At 39.8% G+C, this 20,803-nt stretch overlaps 3 protein-coding genes across 11 annotated transcripts in view; 1 reads left to right on the top strand and 2 right to left on the bottom strand.

Moving 5' to 3' along the window:
* Positions 1–18,446, bottom strand: part of MSANTD7 (Myb/SANT DNA binding domain containing 7) — a 31,184-nt gene extending 12,738 nt beyond the window's left edge. For 3 of the 6 annotated variants that reach the window (XR_013519539.1, XR_013519538.1, XR_013519540.1), the window contains exons 1-9: positions 15,474–16,198; positions 13,998–14,954; positions 9,304–9,352; positions 9,070–9,175; positions 8,167–8,257; positions 6,667–6,771; positions 5,445–5,606; positions 3,730–3,885; positions 2,071–2,173 (exon numbers count right to left, since the gene is read on the bottom strand). Coding sequence is in view for 1 of the 6 variants with exons in the window: in XM_054258470.2 (XP_054114445.1) it covers positions 14,431–14,954; positions 15,474–16,035 (1,086 nt within the window). In the remaining 5 variants the exon portion in view is untranslated. Of the gene's footprint in view, positions 1–2,070; positions 2,174–3,729; positions 3,886–5,444; positions 5,607–6,666; positions 6,772–7,167; positions 7,995–8,166; positions 8,258–9,069; positions 9,176–9,303; positions 9,353–11,422; positions 14,955–15,473; positions 16,199–18,186; positions 18,270–18,363 lie in introns of those variants that run through there. The other 3 variants (XR_013519542.1, XR_013519541.1, XM_054258470.2) reach the window with 3 other exon arrangements.
* HSPA14 (heat shock protein family A (Hsp70) member 14) overlaps positions 1–20,043 on the bottom strand; it is a 31,322-nt gene extending 11,279 nt beyond the window's left edge. The window contains exons 1-10 of the mRNA XM_002750050.6: positions 19,891–20,043; positions 18,364–18,444; positions 18,187–18,269; positions 9,304–9,352; positions 9,070–9,175; positions 8,167–8,257; positions 6,667–6,771; positions 5,445–5,606; positions 3,730–3,885; positions 2,071–2,173 (exon numbers count right to left, since the gene is read on the bottom strand). Of these exons, the coding sequence (XP_002750096.2) occupies positions 2,071–2,173; positions 3,730–3,885; positions 5,445–5,606; positions 6,667–6,771; positions 8,167–8,257; positions 9,070–9,175; positions 9,304–9,352; positions 18,187–18,269; positions 18,364–18,444; positions 19,891–19,947 (993 nt within the window). The 5' untranslated portion in view covers positions 19,948–20,043. The remainder of the gene's footprint in view (positions 1–2,070; positions 2,174–3,729; positions 3,886–5,444; positions 5,607–6,666; positions 6,772–8,166; positions 8,258–9,069; positions 9,176–9,303; positions 9,353–18,186; positions 18,270–18,363; positions 18,445–19,890) is intronic.
* Positions 20,044–20,347: 304 nt separating this feature from the next.
* The window catches only part of CDNF (cerebral dopamine neurotrophic factor), a 210,694-nt gene continuing 210,238 nt past the window's right edge, over positions 20,348–20,803 (top strand). For all 4 annotated transcript variants that reach the window (XR_013519544.1, XR_013519543.1, XM_035306829.3 and 1 more), the window contains exon 1: positions 20,348–20,563. Coding sequence is in view for 2 of the 4 variants with exons in the window: in XM_035306829.3 (XP_035162720.2) it covers positions 20,449–20,563 (115 nt within the window). In the remaining 2 variants the exon portion in view is untranslated. The remainder of the gene's footprint in view (positions 20,564–20,803) is intronic.

Genomic DNA, 20,803 nt, shown 5'->3' with positions numbered 1-20,803 from the left:
GGAAATGATGCTTATTTATCACGATATGCAACAGGCTGTGCCACAGATGTTTCATTTAACCCTCCAAACGACCCTACAGAGAAAGTTATACTTACAGTATTATCACTCTCATCAGAAGAGAAAGTAAGGCTCAGGAAATGAAGTGTTTTGCCCAGTCTAGAACTATTAGAACCATGAGGCTTCCAGTTCAGGTGGGTCTGTCTCCAGGCCCACGCACCTTCCACTACTGTTTTACTACCATCACACGACATGCCTCATTTTTCAAAATCCACCTCCCTGCCTTCAAACACCTAGCAAAATGCCTGCCACATTGTGTCAAAAAAAAAAATAAAACGTACTGAACTAAATTGCAAAAAAATTTGTCACACTATAGCAGACCTCAAAAAAACCCTAAAAACATAAAACTGTCAAACTATAGACAAATGAAAAGAAAACTGTATTTCATATTTGCCATCCATCTAAGCAAAGCAGCTGGCGGAATCAGAGTCAAAGATCCAGAGTAAGTCAAACATTCTCCTCCCTAGCAAGGCCAAAACTAAACAGCAAAGTAAATGCCTCAAAGGAAGACTGCTGTACATGATAGCTTATAAATAAAAATTTACACACAAGGAGACACAAAATTAAATAACCATTTTTAAAAATCCTCTAGTAAGTGAAAAGATCTTTTTGCAATAGTCAATTGAAAATTTATCTTTAAATAGTAAAACTCATGTCAGCAAGGCTACAGTAAAATGTATACTCTTATATATTGCTGATGGGATTAGTTAATTCAATTCTCTTGGAAAATAACTTGAGGTAACATAAATATGATAAAACCCTCTGTAGAAATACAGGCATCATTCTCTTACAGGGAGAAAAAAACCCAATCGAGGTGTCTACGTTAGGACCACAGTGAAAAACTGACAGTGCGTTTCCTCTTTTAGGACATTAGCAATCTATTTAAAATTGTGTTAATAGACTATAGTAATATGGGGGGGATATTGGTTATATTATACAAATTAGGTAAAATTCAAAACTCTACATACAGAATTATAACTGTTATTTTAAAAACTCACCAAAATACAGCTAGCCAGCAAACCTAAGCATACAAACTAGATGAGTTGCAAACATAGCTGCCTTTTGGTATTTTCTGAATTTTCTTATATCAATAAAAGCCATATATATTTTCTTTTTGAGATTGGGTCTTGCTCTATCCCCAGGCTGGAGTGAAATGGTACGAATCATGGCTCAATGCAGCCTTGACCTCCTGGGCCCAACCGATCTTCCCACCTCAGCCTCCCAAGTAGCTGGAACGGAGGACTCACACCACCACGCCAGGCTAATTTGTTTTGTAGAGACAGTGTCTCACTATGTTGCCAAGGCTAGTCTTGAACTCTTGGGCTCAAGCAAACCTCCCTCCTTGGCCTCCCAAATTCTGGCATCACAGGCATGAGCCACCATGTCTGGTTCGTTTTAAATTTATAAAAACAGTATCTTCAATGAAGAGAAAAAATTTGGGGAAAAAAAGAAAACACTAAACATTTGAATTTTTTTGAAAGTCTAAACATATGTTCCTAAGCAAGGAGTGGGAAGCAGCCTGGTGTACTAGTTATGAGTAGACACAGGAAGAATACCGAGTTAAATCTTGACTCTATTACTTACCATGTGATCTCTGGGAAGCTAATTAATCTCTGTACCTTGGTGCCTTCACTTACAAAACTGGGATAAGTAATAGTGCTTACCTTGGGGATAAATGATAGCTCCTACCTCAGAGTTGCTGTGAGTATTCAACAAGTTAATACGTGTAAAACTCTTAGAAACAGTGCTCGGCACATAGTAAGTACTCAAATATCTTTCTTACATGTAAGAAATACACTGGAAAGGAATTATTCTGTTTTGCTAGGAAACTGAACATATAAATATGAGTTCACCAGAGCCATTACTAAAAATTTAATCAATTTTTCCTTATTCATTAACACAAGCTAAGAAAATACCTAAATGCATAAAAATATTCTTTCAGCACCAAGAGCTATTTCCTTGAGTCCAAGTCTGATACACCTAAAATAATGAAGAAAAATATAAAAGTGTTACCTTGTTGATATTATCTGCTGTAAATCCACTCTGATCTAAGAGCTCTCTGACTGCTTCTATACACTTATTAAAAAGTGGAGAACAAAGAAGTTCAAATCTTGCTCTGTACATATACACACATGGAGAAACACAGAGAGACAAGAGAAAAACAAAACGGCTTAGTACAATCAAACAAATTTCACTTTTCTTTTTCTTGTGAAGAGTAATGCCAAAACTCTATATGATAGCTCTCTGAATGATAGGTTTACCATCAGAATAATGTATTAAATAAGAGGAGTACAATATAATGGAGGAAGAAGGGTCTAAGTCATTCATCTACATATGTATGAAGATAGTATCAAATTCAAGTGAAAGTCCAGCTTGCCTATGGCCTACTTATAAGCTTCCAAAAAATAAAACGTCAAAAATACATACCCAGCATGTAGCATTCCCAATAATAGGCCTACTGACCTTAATCAAATCATCGTTTGGAAGTTTCTGCCATTTTTATATGTTAAAGTTTTAAAAATTAGTTCTAATGATTTTCCTTGACAGTTTGAGACCCTGTCGTACATAAGTTTAGTTCCTCTGCATTCCCTGAGAAACTTAAATGCTGTCAGATAATAAAGTTTTAAAAAAAATTTATGGTCATAAAAAATGTACTCCCTAATCTTCATACAGAACTTCTTAAATGCAGATGAGTGGCTTAAAAATTAATGTTGTCTATTAGTATCTATAATCCCTATAGACATTAAAGCATACTTTTATGGTTGAAAACTTGTGACAATGGCAAAATAGCTCTAATGAAAAATTATAAATTTCATTTCTTAATTTACTGATTAACAGAGCAAATATATACCAAGGACTTGGACACACTTAACCCTAAGGAATTCTGGAACTAGAAAAATACACAAACTCTGTCCACAAAGAGATTCTAATTCAATGCAACACCTTTTCTATAGCCTGAACTCTTTCTTCTAATATCTAGAGCACAGTTGTCCAACAGACCTTTCTGCCAATCACTACCCACATGACTACTAAACATCTGAACTGCAGCTAGTGCTACTGAGGAACTGCATTTTTAATGTTATTCTAATTAAGTTAAATTTAAGCAGCCACAGATGATTAGTGGCTCTTTTATTGGGCAGTGCAGATCTAGTCTTCATGAAGGCCAGAGGAAAGTGAAGAAACTAAACTAAACAGATAAAAAGAGAATTGAACAAATACAGTCACTAGAATCCTAAAAAAAAAAAAAAAAAAAAAAAGATACTGCAGTCCTAGAAAATTTCAGTATGCTTCAAAGTCACCTATTATGTTGTTGGGAGGTTTGCATAGGCCATATCATTATTATTAGCAAATCTGTAACACAAAGACTACAGCACGTCTTCCCTTTGTACTTTCTGGGTAAAGGTATAATCACTTGTAGGATCTAGGTTGAAGGTTTTAGGATGCCTTCACACACTCCTAATTGGAGCCATAAAATAACAGGGCAAACAATCACGACTGATGTAATTACTCTGGTAACAGCCATTACTCTGACAAAAACTGGACCCCAAAACTAAAGACATTATAGATGGTTGAAACATCTCAAACAAACAAACAAAAAACCCAAGTTAAGAAAATTATACCTAAACAAGTATGTTGGATTTTTTTTTTAAGTTTTTTGAACTTCAGTTTTACCTGGACACATTACAATCAAAATCTTGCCCTTCATATAATGAGTCAAGAAAACAGTTGGCACTTCCCAAGGTAGACAAAGAATGTTTTGCTACTTCGGCACTGTTCATCAATTTCATCATGGCTCGTGCATTTCCTCTCACGTCGTGTTTGAAGGATCTAAATTAAAAACATAGCCTTTGAAGTTTAAAATTACTGGGCCATTTACAATATTGTAACTAAAATCTGGATAATCCTTATTAGAACACAATAAATTAGTGAATCAGGCCAGGTGCAGTGGCTCATGCCTGTAATCCCAGTACTTTGGGAGGCTGAGGCAGATGGATCACCAGAGGTCAGGAGTTTAAGACCAACCAGGGCCAACACGGTGAAACTAAAAATACAAAATTAGCCAGGTGTGGTGGCGCATACCTGGAATCCCAGCTACTTAGAAGGCTGAGGCAAGCGAGTTGCTTAAACCCAGGAGGTGGAGACTGCAGTGAGCTGAGATTGCACCACTGCACTCCAGTCTGGGCAACAAGAGCAAAACTCTGTCTCAAAATAAATGAATACATGAATAAATAAATAATAAATAAATTAGTGAATCAATATTTTATTCCAGATTTCAGTATTTTGCTTCTAATCCCTCTAAACTTTCCTAAAACACTATGTGCAACTAAAAGAGTCACCTCAAGAAAAATGGGTTACCAATTTCCTTAATACTCTGAATTGCTACATTATGTAACCATGAACTGCTGCATTATGTAATTGTAATAACAGGCTGTATTCTGAAGAAAGTAGAGTAGATATCACTCTTTTCCAGGTGAGACACAGAGGTTATGGATGATTTATGGAACTGGGTCAAAGTCTCCTATATTACCTTTTATAATCACAGCACAACCACTGTTTAATGGGATAAGCATTAAGAAGAACAAAACCCTACAAGTGCTTCTTCAAATAAATTTCACACACAGAACAAAATATGTAAAATTACATTTTGCTGTCTCCAATATGAATTCATTTTCAAAACTACTTGCTAAGTAGTAATTGATGAATTTGTTTAAATAACATCTTTATAACAAAAGCTGTATAGGTTTTTATCAAACGAGTGAGACATTATAATTTCTTTAAGACTTCTTCAACCAATTAGGTTAGTCAAACTGGCAAAAATACCATTTCAGTTATTTTTTTTTTTAGAGCAGCAATACCCTAAGTATAATCTTTACATATTGTTACATCCAAAAGGCTTAGAATTTTGGAGTAATTATATCCAGTAGCAAGACTGAAATATTCCTAGCAGTAGATGAGTAATTAAAATGAATACTTCGTAAGACAGTAACTCCCTCGAAGATGAAGATAGCATAATGCAATCTTCACCAGAGCCAAACTTTTAAAAGCTGTTCAGAAGGCAATGAAGCTTCAGTGCCTATACACTCCTTTATGCAGACAGAAGAGCAGTACAAGATGAATTAAAATCCAAGCTCATGCAGTTCAGTGTCTGATGGTCCCTTTACACCAAGTGAAAATCCAAGCACACTGCACTAGGCAGCCTGGACTCTGCTTCTTTGAATTGCCTGGACAGGACATTATAACTCTAGATATGAAAATATCCAGTTTCTAAGCAATGAAAAACCACATCCTTCTTTGCAGCAGGGTAATTTAAAATAAATTAGGAAAAAAATTGATTTATGTGAAAAAAACCTCAATCAGAAGGTATTATTCAGGCCATTAATACTCACCTCTGGAACTCAGAAGCTAGATACCGTGCTAAGGTTTCTGTGAAATGGGCACCACCAATGTTATCATCAGTGTTTGTTGAAAGAACCCGATATATTCCACTGTTAACTTCCATGATGCTAAGAGATAAGGATGTTCCTCCAAGCTTAAACACCAAAATATTGCTTCAAGAGAAGATAAAGTAAGTTATCAGGGAATAACATTTTAAAACTAAGTTGGACATTAGAAGTCACTTAGTTTAATCCCTTTAAATTACAAATGAGGAAATAGAAAATCTCAGATGAATAATTAAGTTGTCTCTAGTCACTTAGTGACAAATCAAGCCTAGAACAGAGATGGTTCTGCACCCAAGTCAAAGTTCTTTTTTACTTTGTCATGTGGGTGCAACTGGATTCTTCTGAGTAAGGAGTTAAAAACACTAACTTTTCAAAGTAAATCAAGAGATTTGTGATTATAGTGAATTTTAAGAGAACTGAACATAGAAATTCTATGTGTTAATATTATGCAAGTTACTACTGCAATTGCATGTTCTGTAGATACATGCAAAATTAGAAGCTAATTCCCCATTTTCCATGTATCAAAACTCATAATTTGATATGCCTACATTTATCTAAAAATAATTCTTCCTTGTGATTTTTATGCATTTATTTAACTGGGAGATACAAATAATGAGGTGAAATGATTATGTAAAATTAACACTGTATCTGAATTAACTTCTCTAAGGTTGAACAACTATTCATTCTATTAAGACATACTGACAGCTGTATTAGGGAAAATTATGTCCAAAGTATGTCCTAGTATTTCAACCTTAAAAGAAGTCTCAAAACTTCATGCTAAATTTCCCATCACCTGCCTGGTCAGATGTATATAAAAGTACCTATTGTTTGCAAACATGTCTAATAATGGAATTGGTAGAAAAATCAGCAGTATCGTAGCTTGAGTTGGCACCTGGTCAGGCCTAGAATTTCCAAATCTTCCTCCAAAACAAGGACAAAATAAGGGCAATATGACGAAGGCATAAAAGCTCAATCTTCCATTATGTTCTTTCTGTGCTTTCCTAGGACATCTTTCTCAACTATTTGAAAAACTCTAGGCAAGAGTCTGTTTTTCCATCCAGAAAGGTTGGGAACCACTCATTATGTAACAATCTTTACTGATATAATTGCTATAACCTAAAATGTTTTCTGCACTCAAAAAACTTAAAACTGAAAATATGATTTTTACCTTTTTCCAGTAGGGGAGTCTTGTCCAATTCCATAAGCAAGAAGAGCTGCAGATGGTTCGTGGATTAATCGCAAAACATTAAATCCAGCAGCTCTAGCTGCTTCTCTGTGAACAATTTGCTTTCAATGAATTTAATTTATCACAACACGTTCAATTCTACAGTATATTTTTAGAAATGCTCTGCTAAAGATTTTATACAAAAGCCACTAAGATTTCATAAGAACATGGCGTATAATGATCAAACAAGAATATAGAAAACAAATGGATGACTATAAGAGATCACTTCCTGTTTAAAATTATAATGTTCAGAGCCCATTTTCTTGACAAAGAAAACAAAAAGCACATATACTGAATAAGAGAAATAAAGATCTCAAAAATGTCCATGTTAAAAAAACAAGTTCAAAAGATGAGTCTTTTAGGCTTCGAAGTCTAGGACAGATGTCCTGTCTTCACGCTATCCAGAAGGTCCCCATTCAAAGTACTTGACACACTTTATCATTATTATCTTGTTAATTCTGTGACATCATAAACCATGTCTTATTTATTTCTATTTTCTCAACCTTCAATACAGCATGGCTTAAACAGTAATCAATACACATTTATTGAATGAAAAAAATGCTTATTCAAAAACTTTAGAAAGACAAACTTATTAAACACTTGAAATGTTCTAATTTCTTTAACCTAGTGTTCAGTTTTTAAAAGTAAATAAAGCAATTCTCTGCCTCAGAAGCAACTTCAATGCCCAGAGCCTTGTGTGAAACTCTATCCTGCATAACAAAGACATAAAAGCTCACCAATACATTTGCATAATGACCTGTGAAAACTAAATATAACTTTTTTGTTTAGATGTTAAGATCTAAGGTGAAGAAATAATTACAAATATTTTCTAAAACTGTACATTTAATTTCCACATAAACCTTAATTACAGAAAACTAAGGCAAAGTGATTCATAAATGTCAATTTAACCTGTAATTTAAAATGTTTCCTATCAAAATGCCTGAGGGTACACTATTAATTTTATGTTCTCTTGGCATTTCTTTTTTTTCTTTCTTTATTTTTGAGACAGAGTCTTGCTGTTGCCCAACTGGAGTGGAGTGGTGTGACTTTGGCTCACTGCAACGTCCGCTTCCTGGGTTCAGGTGATTCTCATGCCTCAGCCTCACGAGTAGCTGGGAGTATAGGCGCCGCCACCATGCCCAGCTAATTTTTGTATTTTAATAGAGACGGGGTTTTGCCACGTTGGCTATGAACTCCTGACCTCAGGTGATCCACCTGCCTCAGCCTCCCAAAGTGCTGGGATTACAGGCATGAGCCACCATGCCTGGTCTCTTGGCATTTCATAAAAAAAAAAAAATTAATGATCGTTACACCTTACTATTTATAAATACAATTTTATTGCCTAACATACATTCAAATATGTTACACCTTTTACTAAATAGCGATTTTTGTGAAATCGTATTTCTTTTAATTAAGCCAGTAAGATAAACCCTGTATACTCACCCAAGAGCATTTTTTTGCTTTTCTCCAAAATCAAATGGGACAGTAATAACTACATCATTTGCATCTGAGCCCAATACAGAATGTGCCGTTTCTGTATATAAAAAAATATAAAATTCTGATGAAAAAAATGACAAGTGATACTTTGAGATTTATTAATTTATGACACAGATCTCACTAAACATATTTTCCAATGCACTTGCTTGCCCCGCCTCCCGCCTCATGTCAGTTTTCTTCTCTGTGTTCTTAAATCATGAAGCACTTCTTGCGGTTTTGGTGATATCTTTTAGACATAGAACTAGCTTTCCAAAGAGCCTGGCTCTTAGGCTGCAGTGTTAACCATCTTCTAAATTAGAGTGACTCCATGGAGATGAGCTCCTAATGCATCCATGTGAAGACACAACATCATAATGTTAGTTCCCTACATTTAAATAGGATGCCTTCCATCCTACAAGTTCTTAACATCATTCCAGGGCTGAAGGGAGCCTTATAAACAATCTATTCCAGAATTTCCCAAATTGTTTCACAGAATACCACTCGCTCAAAGCCTTTGTCTAAATTGCTGATAAAAATCAGACCTACTTAATCTGCCTAAATTATTGTTTACAGTATATTGTCAATCTTGAAGTGCCACTATTCACCAAGCTTACTTGGCCGCTAAATATGTTTTGAAAACTCTTATTTGGCCTAATTAATTTATATGACTTATAGTGAAATCAAAGGCAGGGAAGGCAAGGGCACAAAGCCAATTAGCATCCCAACCAGTCTATGGTTTGTGTGTCCTTACTTAATCTGTTCAATCACTCTGCTTCTCCCAAGATCTAAAAATGCCTCTAACTTTTTTTTTTTAAGGTCAACTTTCAAAAGATCATTAAAGGTAACTGTCATATATCTTTTGCTCAATACCTTTCATTTTACTAAATATCAGTCTGGCAACATCTTCGGGGTTAACAAATTTTGTTTCTTCTCCAGTATAAATTTCATATCGTAATTTCCCATTTTTTTCAACGACCTATAAAATAAATTATAATTATGCTAAGTAATTTTTAGTAACAGTGCAAAGTTTCCAGTCAACATTACATGTTATGACCTTGGTAATTACTCTGCATAACAGGGAAGCAATAATAGAACCATACTCACTAAACATTTACTTTCCGTGATATATTTCTGAGCTTGTGGATCATTGGAGCTGTCCATAAAGAAAGATAAAGATAGCTAAGTGTTAAAATCAGTGTTGGAGATATATAAAGTTTAAAGTAGACTGTATTTCTCAATATCATTGAACAAATATTAAAATGTTAACAAAATTATTAAGCTGCTTAATACCAGAAGTCTTCAAATGTTACATTAGATAGAAATGGAATATTTATAAGGGTTACAGTAATTCTACTAAAGTGCTGATCTTTGCATTTAAAAGTAGCTTTCTTGTTCTGGCCTTGCTATTAATAGATGCTATATACTTTGAAGTACTATTTATAATAGCCACAATTTTATACCGTACTTTCACACCTATGATTCTGAAGACCCAACCACTGAGATGAAAGGTTGCAAACTAAGGGCAAACCACAGTAGCTAAAACCATCTTTGTTGCTTGGTTTCTGAACACACACCAACTCCAGAAACCAAAAGACTGAGCAAAACTAGGAATGTTGTTTATAGAAAGGTGTGGGGTACTAAAAATATGCATATGTAAACAGATTTAAGCAACTTATGCAGTCTACAAAATGTTTTCATGTACATTATCTCACCTTAGCCTCACAACACCTAAGTGGGGTGTGTATAGCAGGTATTATTTCAGAGATAAAGCGCTTCAGAGCGGGGCAATGACTTATAAGCTAACAAGGAACAGAGCCAGTAAGTTAGCATAGGTATTCTCTATCAGGCTGCTATTGTTCATACTTTACCAAGTTGCCTCCCACTAATCTTGTATATGATCATAGTACTTCTGTTCCTTGAGCAGGGATAGAAATCTCTGATTTTTGGCCTAATGTCATCTAGAAATTAAGAAAAAATAGACTAGTACCCTTCCATTAAACTCTTTTTCCAAGGAGCTGTGACTATTCTATTTGGAGTCCAGCCTTAAATGTTTAATAAGAGAAGTTGAAAATTAATAGTGGCTAGTTGCTGAAGGGTTACAGAGCATCTAGGGACATTAACTTGTTAAGAGGCAAAGAAGGCCTGGTGTGGTGGTTTACACCTGTAATCTCAGCACTTTGGGAGGCTGAGGCGGGTGGATCACAAGGTCAAGAGATGAGACCATCCTGGTCAACAAGGTGAAACCCCCGTCTCTACTAAAAATACAAAAATTAGCTGGGCATGGTGGCACACCTGTAATCCCAGCTACTTGGGAGGCTGAGGCAGGAGAATTGCTTGAACCCAGGAGGCGAGGTTGCAGTAAGCAGAGATCACACCACTACACTGCAGCCTAGGTGAGAGAGGGAGACTCTGTCTCAAAAAATAAATAAATAAATAAATAAAAAGGAAAAAAAAATGGCAGGCAAAAGGGGTTTAAAATGGACTCATTTTGCTTAGAATTCTGAAATACTTACAGGTTCCTCATACTTCCTTCTCTATCACCTAAAATATCAACAGGACAGGAGATAACTAAGTAGCTTGCCCAAAGTCACACAGCTAACTAATGGCATGACTGGCTGGCATCCAGACCTTCAATACAAAGTTCAGTATTCTTTCCATTAAACTCTTTGCTTCTTTCTTTTCCTAAGCTCGGTATTTAATATTAACTATATCCCAAACACTTTATGAGTAGGAAAAAAAGATAAAGTTTGTTTTAAAGGAGTATATATTTAAGACATTATGGGTTTTGCACCAATATTAGAATTTCTAGTTCTATTTCCTTTAAATTTAAGTCAACCAGGACAATTTACACTCTTATGTAAATTGTGGCTCATAGTGGGTTTTGCACCAATATTAGAATTTCAGCATGGCACTTACTAGTGCTATTTCCTTTAGAATTTAAGTCAACAAGGACAATTTATACTATTATGTGTAGGCTGTGTACCATTTAGACAACAGAATGTGCCAGCAAGAATATTTTACGGAATTTACAGAACTCTTAGAAATGGAAAATTATTTCTCAATTGCCGTATAAAGAGGGCCGCTGTCATCTGAAGACAGAAAGCACATGTAGCTCCAAAGGTCACAGACAGGCAAGACACTTAGCAAAGAAAAAAGCAATGGAGAGAATGGAGGCAACAAAGGATCAAAGACATCATAACAAAGTCGCGGACTGACCCATAACCACATACAAGTGAAAACTTTATTTGTCCACACCGGAATTACCGAACAGAAAAACAAAGGTGGTGGGAAGCTGTTATACATAGCACCTTATTTACATGATGGACTTGAGCAGGCACGGCTAATCCTACGGTTGCGTATCACTCGTACTCCAGAGTCTCCCCCTACTCATTACGTGGCAGTGCCTGACACATCCGAAAGTGCTCGTATATCCGTCGGTTCCTTTGATCCTCACAACACCCCTGTGAGGTAGGTAGGACAATTATGAGTTTCCCACTTTATAAATGAGGAACCTGAGTTGAATGCTTGAAAGGGGGGTTCAGGTAGTAACGGTTCCGTTCACCACACAGGCAGATTCCTGGTTGTTTGCTTTCTTGCGCACTGTCTCCCTGTATTGCAATTTGCCTCCCCTTAATATTTTTAGCCTATTTTTCTGTTAACTTATTCAAGACCTTTCCCTTGACTTTTATTCCCACATTAAGGTTACTTTACCCATTGAATTTCACAATACTATGTCCAAACTTTAATTCCATTTCTCTTCTTCAGGACTCCTTTCATCTCAAAGAAATTCCTGTCTCTGCACTTTGCTACCATTAATAGAATTATAGAATACAGGTCTAACTCTCTTTCAAGCACTTCAGTTTTTCCAGAAAAATCTACCTAACTACCTATAATTGACACCTATCTTTCCATATAGTAGCCTAAGACAACTGAGAAAAGGAATATAGCTGTAGGTATTTTAATGTCTTAAATATATGCTCCTTTAAAGCAAAGAGTCTGTATGTCTGATGTGGTGCTTACAAGTTCATGAGCATATTAATAAATACTAATACCAGAGAATGCTAGAGTTGTTACCAGTATTTGAAATATACATATGCTCCTGTGACAGAAAATATTACAATTAAAACTTCACTTTCATGTTGCCTTTTATTATGCTATTTCAAACTTCTTTAGAGCTGGAAGGTACTAGTGCAAAAAAAAATCATCTGCTACAAATCCCTCAATCCGGAGATGAAGAAACTGAGGCATGAATTGGCCAGGCACAGTGGCTCACACCTGTAATCTCAGTACTCTGGGAGGCCAAGGTGGGCAGATCACCTGAGGTCAGGAGTTTGAGCAGCCTAGCCAACATGGTGAAACCTTGTCCCTACTAAAAATACAAAAATTAGCACACATGTTTAATCCCAGCTACTCAGAAGGCTGAGGCGGGAGAATCAGTTGAACCTGGGAGGCAGAGGTTGCTGTGAGCCGAGATTGCACCACTGCACTCTAGTCTGGACAACACAGTGAGAGTCTGTCTCAAAAACAAGATAATAGAAAAGGGCAAGTGATTTGCCTGATGAAACAAACTGTGACAGGATTTGAGTCCAGGAATTCTAACTAGATCCCAGCACATTTTACCACGCCAGCTGCCTCACACCTCCACCCCTGGGTTGACATAGCAGCCCGCTTGCCATCTACTCATGGTTCTGGGTATGTTTCTACTGCTGCTCCGACCGTTTCTCCACCCAAGTGCACTTCCAGCATTTAGCTAAGCATTCGAGCTTGTAAAAATAGAAAATAAACTCTCTTTCAACATGCCCACTCTTTTTTTATTTTTCCAGCTTCTAGACTGTGGGAAAACTTTTAAATCCCAAAGATTCCTATTTGTATTCCAAAAAGTACTGAGTAAACCACTGAAAGCTTTAAGTTAGATTAATGACAGACAATAATGGCTTCCCTTCTAGAGTAAATCCAAAGTGTCGCTTATCACCTTCACCTCTCCCGAAGTGTGTCTAGGGGAGGGGAGGGAACTCATCTGTTCAGGGCTAGTGCTTTAAAGAAGTCATCTATTGCAGACACTCTTTATCCACACCATCCTCTACTCCTCCCAAAGTTAAAGCAGGAAACAAAGCTTTTCTCTTCTACCAGATGCCATCAACTACACAAACTTCTGTCTACAACATCTGAGGAAAAGTAACCTTGGAAAGCTCCTTAAAAGGAAAGTTTTTCTAGGGCTTGCCCTGTATAACATGTCTAGTATAACATACTAGACAAAAAAATAACAGAAAAGAATGACATCAGCTAAAAGCAGATTGGAAACTGATATAATCTTAATTGTTTCTACAATGTTCAAATGGCAACTGAAATGTAAAAGATGTAACTTAGGCATCTAAAGGGACCCAAATTGTATGAAATGCAAAGAATTTACTTACATTTAATATTTTATAAAACGGCCAATGTTTTATATTGAAGATTATCGATATAAACCATAACACACTATAGTGGGTTCCTGTCACTTCTTATATCCTTATATTGCTAGAGACTAAGAACCAGAAAAACGAGGGAGAGAAAGTGGTTTGACTATTAAAAGAGTGCTTGCTAATAGATATGTCAGAGAGACAGCAATGGAAACGTACGAGATTAAGGTACAAATATGGGTTGTGCCTATTCAAGTCTAATGAGCCACACAGGGATTTTAAAAATTAAGATTTCAAACTCCATGAAGCAATCAAGTTAAACCAGCAAAGGAAAGATTCAAGCAATGAAATCACAGTATACATCCATACTCCCGTCTCTTGTAAACTAACGTGCCTTACCTCAGCCAAGGCCATATACATCAATAACTTGAATGTGTTTAGTGCTTTTAAACTTTTAAACCCTTTCACATCTATGAGTCATGTGATCCTCACAACAACCCTGTGAGGTAGGCAGGGCAGGAGTTACTATTGATTCCCATTTTACAGATGAAGAAACCGTTGGAGAGAGGTAAACTAAACTGCTTCACATCTGTGACAAAGCTAGGACAATCCAGTTCTCTAGAACTTGGCCACCCCTTGCATTTCTGAAAGGTCTTCCATTTGGTGGAGAATCTTGGGAAAACGAACTAGTAAGTATAGTCATACTATCTGGATAATAATGGTTCATCCATGTTTTTTCTGAGGACACAGAAAAGGAGCCAGGGATTCAGAAGGCAGGTTTTGGAACTAGACTTCTACCAGTTTAGGAAACAGAGCCTTTTGTAATCAGTTCCTAAGTTTTGGTATTTGAAATCAACCTCTGAAGCAATTTTTCAAGGCCTAGCTGAAAAGCACCAGTTGCCTCTTCCACTGCTGTCGCCAAACGTCTGACTGCGATGACAGCATCCCTGCGGAGCTCATTGGCAGTGTCTTGCTGAGCACTGGCCTCCTCACCAATAGCAATCAGCCTGTCCAGTTTTTCTTCCTCCCGCTTTGAGAGTTCTCGTGCCAATCGCCTGTTTTCTGCCAACTCAGCTGCGATAGTCCTGGCCACTGACCGCCTTCTTCGCCTTGCCCACCTTGGAGGGGGTTCACTGGTCAAGGGCCTATCCCCACCAGAAACAAAACCAGCTCTGGAAGAGGAGACTGGAGTCTGCGGAGTGGAGGCTACCCCAGGAGTGCTGTGGCTGGTGCTGGTGCAGGGGCTGGGCTCCCCAGACACACCCAGTCTGGCCATGGGGCTGCTCTGACAGGGAGCAACTGCACCTCTGAAAAGGTTGTGGGAGCTGCTGTAGCTGGGGGTCCCTTGAGAGCACCCTGAAAAACAAAGCAACAATGTTGCAAAGAGGACATTCCTGCTAAGGGAATGTTGGGAGCCAGCAGCAGAGCTGAGAGACAATTATAAAACTTGTTGTTCATGGAAAGGCCTCTTTCCACCAGGGACTGGGAAGAATCCATTTCCTTAATCTGAACATTTTGGTCTATTTAATTTCACCTCTAAAACTTCTCCCTTGCCTCCCTGAACCGCTTTGTACATAGCTATCCAGCCCACTCTAGACCTACAAGTTCCTAACTACGCATTACAAATAATGCCAGAACTGGTTTGGTTCTAAAGAGCATTTCTAGGTTTAAAGAGTTCTAATATCTTATGTAGCTAGGGGCATAGGTTTTGAAAACCTGGAGCCCTTGAGTTCAGTATTAGGTTTTTAAAAAGGTGGGTGAGACAGAATGAGGCAGAAACAGGAACTATGCTGAAGAGGACACTATCCAAACAGACGCAGCTTTTTAGAGCCACGTGACTCTGGGACCCGAATCCTTCACATGCTTGGGAGTTACCTGCACCCGAGGATTCATCCCAGGAGTCCTCAAGGTCACTGGTTTCTCGTATCCGGTCACTGATTCTTAGCTGACAATCCTCATCTGATTCCTTAACTGTTTTCAAGATAGGCTGATGATCAGCTGCCTGAGTCCTTTTAGATTTTAGAATGCTGGTTCCCTCTTCCCCTGGGGCATCAGAGGCCACTAAGTTCTGATCACAGTGCTTGGCCCAAGCAGCATCCTCCATTAAGTTGTCTGGGTCAGTCACTATCTGATTTCGGAGAAGCTGATCCAACGTATCATAAAATGGACAGTGTGGTGGCTCACCCATACTTGTGGCATGGGCAACATAGGCCTTTAAATATAATGCCTTTAGCACTTTAAACTTGGAGCGACACTGACGTTCGGTGCGGCGGAAGCCCTCCTGCTGCATTCGCTTAGACACAGCCTGATAGACATCTGCATTGTGATGCACAGTCTGGAGGCGCTGAATATACTCCGCCTCGCCTAGTATGGAGAGAAGAGTTCGTGTCTCCTGTCTGGACCACCGGATGCCCGCGCTGCTATTGGCACTGGCCATTGTGGGTTGGGAAGGAGGGCTGGGCAGCTTCTCGACAGCAAGGTGCAAGTCTGAAGGTGTGGGGAAGCTCTGTGTGCTCTCAGGATATCTCCAGGAGCCAGCCGGTTCTTCCCCGTCAGGGATAATTGCCGAGAAGCCAGGTCCAAGGACCGCATTTCTGGCTGGAAGGCCACAGGGGAACGAGAGTTACAGGAAGGGTGTAAGGATAATTTTGGCAGCAAGTTAAGTGGTGCTACCTGTGAGTAGGTCATAAATAGGCATGAGGCCAAGACTGAAAAAGCCCAGCTTTGGGAGTTCACCAAAGGTAGACATCGCACCAAGGACTTAATGGCTTGGTAACAAAAGGGCCAAATGCTTCCATGGCTGAGAGTTGGCACAACAATGGATCTGTAAAAATCACCCGTGTCTGGTGAGTAAATAGGCTGAGAGGGAAAATCACCTGGACCACAGGCAGCTAACTCTACAGGAGTCCAAGCATGACCACACTATAGCAATCTGAAAGATGCTCAGCCTTCACTAATCACAGCACACTGCAGCTCTCTGTTACCCATCTGACTGTCACAATGGGCCAGAAAAGTGAGTTTAAGCTGCTCTGCTAATACAAAGCTTTCTTGCACAACATGGCAGAAGACAGCCACGTCACTACTCTAACCATCAGCCCCCACAAAGCAGCACAAAAGAAACAGGAACATATTGTCGGCTACCAGGGGAGCGATCTAAGGAAATGTTCTGTATCTGGACTATATCAATGTGAGCATCTTGGCTGTGATATTGCACTACAGTTTTGCAAGATGTAACCACGGGGAGAAGTGGTGAATCCAGTAATGAGTTTAATGTCTCTGCATTATTTCTTACACAGCAGCATGGGAAACTACAATTCATTCAAAAAGTTTAATCAAAAAAAACAAACATACTGTTGGCTGCTCGGTGATTCAGGCTTTAAGACCCATCTACAACTCTTTTTGTCAGGCTTTATGATATGAAAATACTTGACACCAACTTATATTTAATACGCTCAGTACTAAGTTCTGTCAGTAGGTAAAAGGATATGGGGATATATTTATTGTCACCAAATACTGAATTCTCTCCAAACAACTATAGTTTTTGGCTTAGTACACAAATATCCTAAGGAAAAAGATTAATATCAAGTTCAATTTAATTGAACACAGGTAAGAGATATAACATAAATACTATAAAAGAAATAAATATTAAATTTAATCTCTAATATCCAAATTCTAAATCAATACAAGGACATTTTTACTTAAATTCTCACTAAAAGAAGTTGGAAGAAAGAACCTGGGGCAGAGGGTGAGATCTGACCTGCAGTCTTATCCAGTTTACCCTGAAAATAATGCCACAATTTCCTTGTACCTTGATTTTCTCATCTATAAATGGAGAATGATAGTATTTGCCTTGCCTATTTTATAAGGATGCTGAGAGGATTAAATAGATGTGAAAGCACTTTGAAAATTTAAAAACACTCTATCAAGCATTACTACAGTAGTGAAAAGGAAAACCCCTAATTATTATAGCAATCTATAATTTGAGGAGACAGAAGTCTGGGGAAGCAAGCCTCTTCTAATCTTAAAAAAACTTAATTAAAGTTACAACAGATGATTAATCTGATTCTTACATAAGACGTTAATTTAGCTCTTACTCTAATCATTAAATTTGTAAGTCATTGGGACAAGTCAGTTCCCAGAAAGTGTCACAAAAGATCCTAAGAAAATCAATAGTGTCTACATAAATTATAAACAATTGTAATAGATTCCGCAAAATTGAACCACATTGCCAAAAAGTCTTCAAATTCTCACAAAATCTCTGAAATTCTCTTGGTTAAAAAAATCTAAAAATGTGAAAAATCCAAATTACTACCTCTGAATGACACAAATTACCAAAATTAAATGAATGTTGGCATTTATCAACATTAACAGATCTGTCAGCAAGAAACTAACGTCTGAATGATTCCCGCACTGGAGAAGATCCAACATTAATAATCAAAAGAAACCTGGGGGTACTCTCTGTAATGACTCAGTCATAAAAAGCAATGAGAAAACAAACTATGCTGTTTCTAGTTTCATTTCACATTATGCTTAGAATTTATAAACATGTATCTGTTACCATATTTAAAAGTATCATTTGATTCCATACCTTCTGCCCAGGATCTGCTTTACTTTCATTACTGTATTTGAAATATTTCTTATCCTATTTTGTTTTGCTGCCAACCCAACAATCTGAAAAAAAAAACATATATATATATATATATGTATAAAACAATGCATGTAATTTTAAATTATTTTAAAAGTACAAAAATGAGGGGACTAGTACCTCTTCATTTGCTGAGTAAGCAACAACAGCTGGAGTAACTCGGTCACCGGCATCATTTGCAACCACACCAGCCCGGCCATCCTAGAGAAGAAAACACAACTATATTAGTTCTGTTGTAAAGAAATACACAGTCTCATTAGATGTATTCAGACATGTGTGCACCAGTGTTACTTTGCCATCAGTGTGGAAAGAAATACCACTCTATTAACATTTTAAATTTGCAGATTTAATTACCATTTAATTTCCTAGTTTTTATAGAAGGCCTATAATTCCATGAAGAACTCCTTCATGTTTTCATTCTGCTCTGCAAAGTCAACAATTGAATCAAAAGTAATAATAACCTTTCTGTACACAAGACGAAGCCTGTTATTACGTTACCTTTCCTACTTCTCTACTTACCATTTCTTTCTTTCTTTCTTTTTTTTTTTTTTTAAAGACAGAGTCTTGCTCCCAGACTGGAGTGCAGAGTGCAGTGGCGGATCTAGGCTCACTGCAACCTCCGTCTCCTGGGTTCAAGCGATTCTCATCCCTCAGCCTCCTGAGCAGCTGGGATTACACGCCTGGCTAATTTTTTTTTATATTTTTAGTAGAGGCGGTGTTTCACCAAGTTGGCCAGGCTGGTCTCGAACTCCTAACCTCAAGTGATCGGCCGGCCTAGGCCTCCCAAAGTGCTGGGATTACAGGTGTGAGCCACCGCGCCGGGTCCCTTTCTTCCTGTTTCTACAAATGAATTACCATTATTCCCTTTGACTTTTACTAACAAGTCATTTGACATTTAAACGCGGGACTAGTGGCAGCAGAGTTCATGATTATCGTTCCTTCTGCATCTCCATTGATGAGAGAAAGGCCACAAGTCCTGTCAAGCTCTCCCTTCGAGAAAGGCCACCTCTGTAGGGCACACACAATCAACTGGCTTCACAGCCAGGCAGCTTCGCTGGACCATCAGCTCCAGCTACATACTGCAGCCTCCCCGCCACTCTTGGGCCTAGACTTTAGGGCCCAGGGCGGCGAGTACTGCGGCCTTGCAGTCCCCAGGACCACTGCCTCCAAGTACCTCGCGGCCACGACTTTCCTAGGACGGCCCACCCACGAGAATCCTGAGGCCCAGACGTCAGCGAGACCCCTTCCAGGATCCTGAGGCCAGGACGTCCCCGAGACCCCCCCCAAATTCTCGCAGCCCCGATGTCCCCGGGACCCCCGGGCACCCAGCGGCCCCCCCGTCCCCGGGATCCCCCGGGCACCTGGCCACCCCGCAGTCCGCGGGACCCCTCTGGGTATCCTCCGCCCTGACGCCCCTGGGACCCCGCGCGCCTGCGTCGCCAGGAGCCTCCGTCGCGTAGCAGAGAACTTTCCCGAGGAGGCGCCGGGGGCGACGTCGGGCCCGCCAGGCCCTAGCCCCGGAGTCTCCTCGCCACTTCACATCTCTAGGCGGGCGACACGCCGCTCTCAAGCCTGTCTGTGGATGACCCCGCGCCAGAGAATCGGGTGGCCGTCATGAAGCCGTAATCCAGCTCCGCAGCCCCTCACCTTATAGACGGCCACACAGGCTGAGGTGCAGCCCAGGTGAACTCCGATGGCCGCCATGAGGCGGGAGGGACAGCGGCGGCAGAAATGAACGAGCCCCCCCAATAGCGACAGCTACCGGCCGTCCTACGGCCCCATCAAGCGCCGCGGAGCTTCACGTTCCCTCCCTCCCGCCCCCTGCGTCCGGTCCGCCGCGTCCGCCTCCGGGTCGCCGCCAATCAGCGTGAAGTTTCGGCCTTTCTTCACGCGCAGTCGGCGAGTAGCTTCAGCGCGTCTCTACGCTCTCGGGGCGAGGGGGGCGGGGGGGGGAACTGCACGTGCGCACGCGCAGCGGGGGAGGGCCGGGAAAGGCTTCTTCGCTCCGCCTCCTTCCTGCCCCTTCCTTGAGAGCCAATGGAAACTCTCAGTTCAGTTACGTCACTTGTCCTGGCAACTAAGGGCAGATTCTTTCCAATCTTGCACTCTACTCCTCAGCCTTCTTCAGTACCGCGGTGGGCTGTGGGCGGTGGGCGGTGGGCAGTGGGCGCCGGTGGCGGAGGCGATTGAAGCTGCTGGTCTAGCATGTGGTGCGCGAGCCCAGCTGCCGTGGTGGCCTTTTGCGCCGGGCTTTGGGTCTCTCACCCGGTTCTGGTGCAGGGCCAGGAGACCGGAGGGCAGCCGAGGGCCGACTGTGAAGGTGAGCGGTGTGAGACCTGCTTGTATGGCGGCGGCCCCGCGCTGCAGCGCAGCTGCTGTCTGCTTCTCCTGGCCCTGGCTATAAATAACATTTCACCCAGGAAATGCAGGCCCTGATCGAGCAAAAGCTCAAGCCGGGCCTAGTGGCAACGCAAGGCCACTTTGTGGTGTTGCTGTGAATATTAAACTTCAGCAGTAAAAGCTGGTGGGTTTGTATTTGGGTTAGAGTTTATGTAAAGAC

Source organism: Callithrix jacchus, chromosome 7 (assembly GCF_049354715.1).
Source record: "Callithrix jacchus isolate 240 chromosome 7, calJac240_pri, whole genome shotgun sequence".
Classification (NCBI taxonomy): domain Eukaryota; kingdom Metazoa; phylum Chordata; class Mammalia; order Primates; family Cebidae; genus Callithrix; species Callithrix jacchus.
This window is presented reverse-complemented; position numbering and strand designations above follow the sequence as displayed.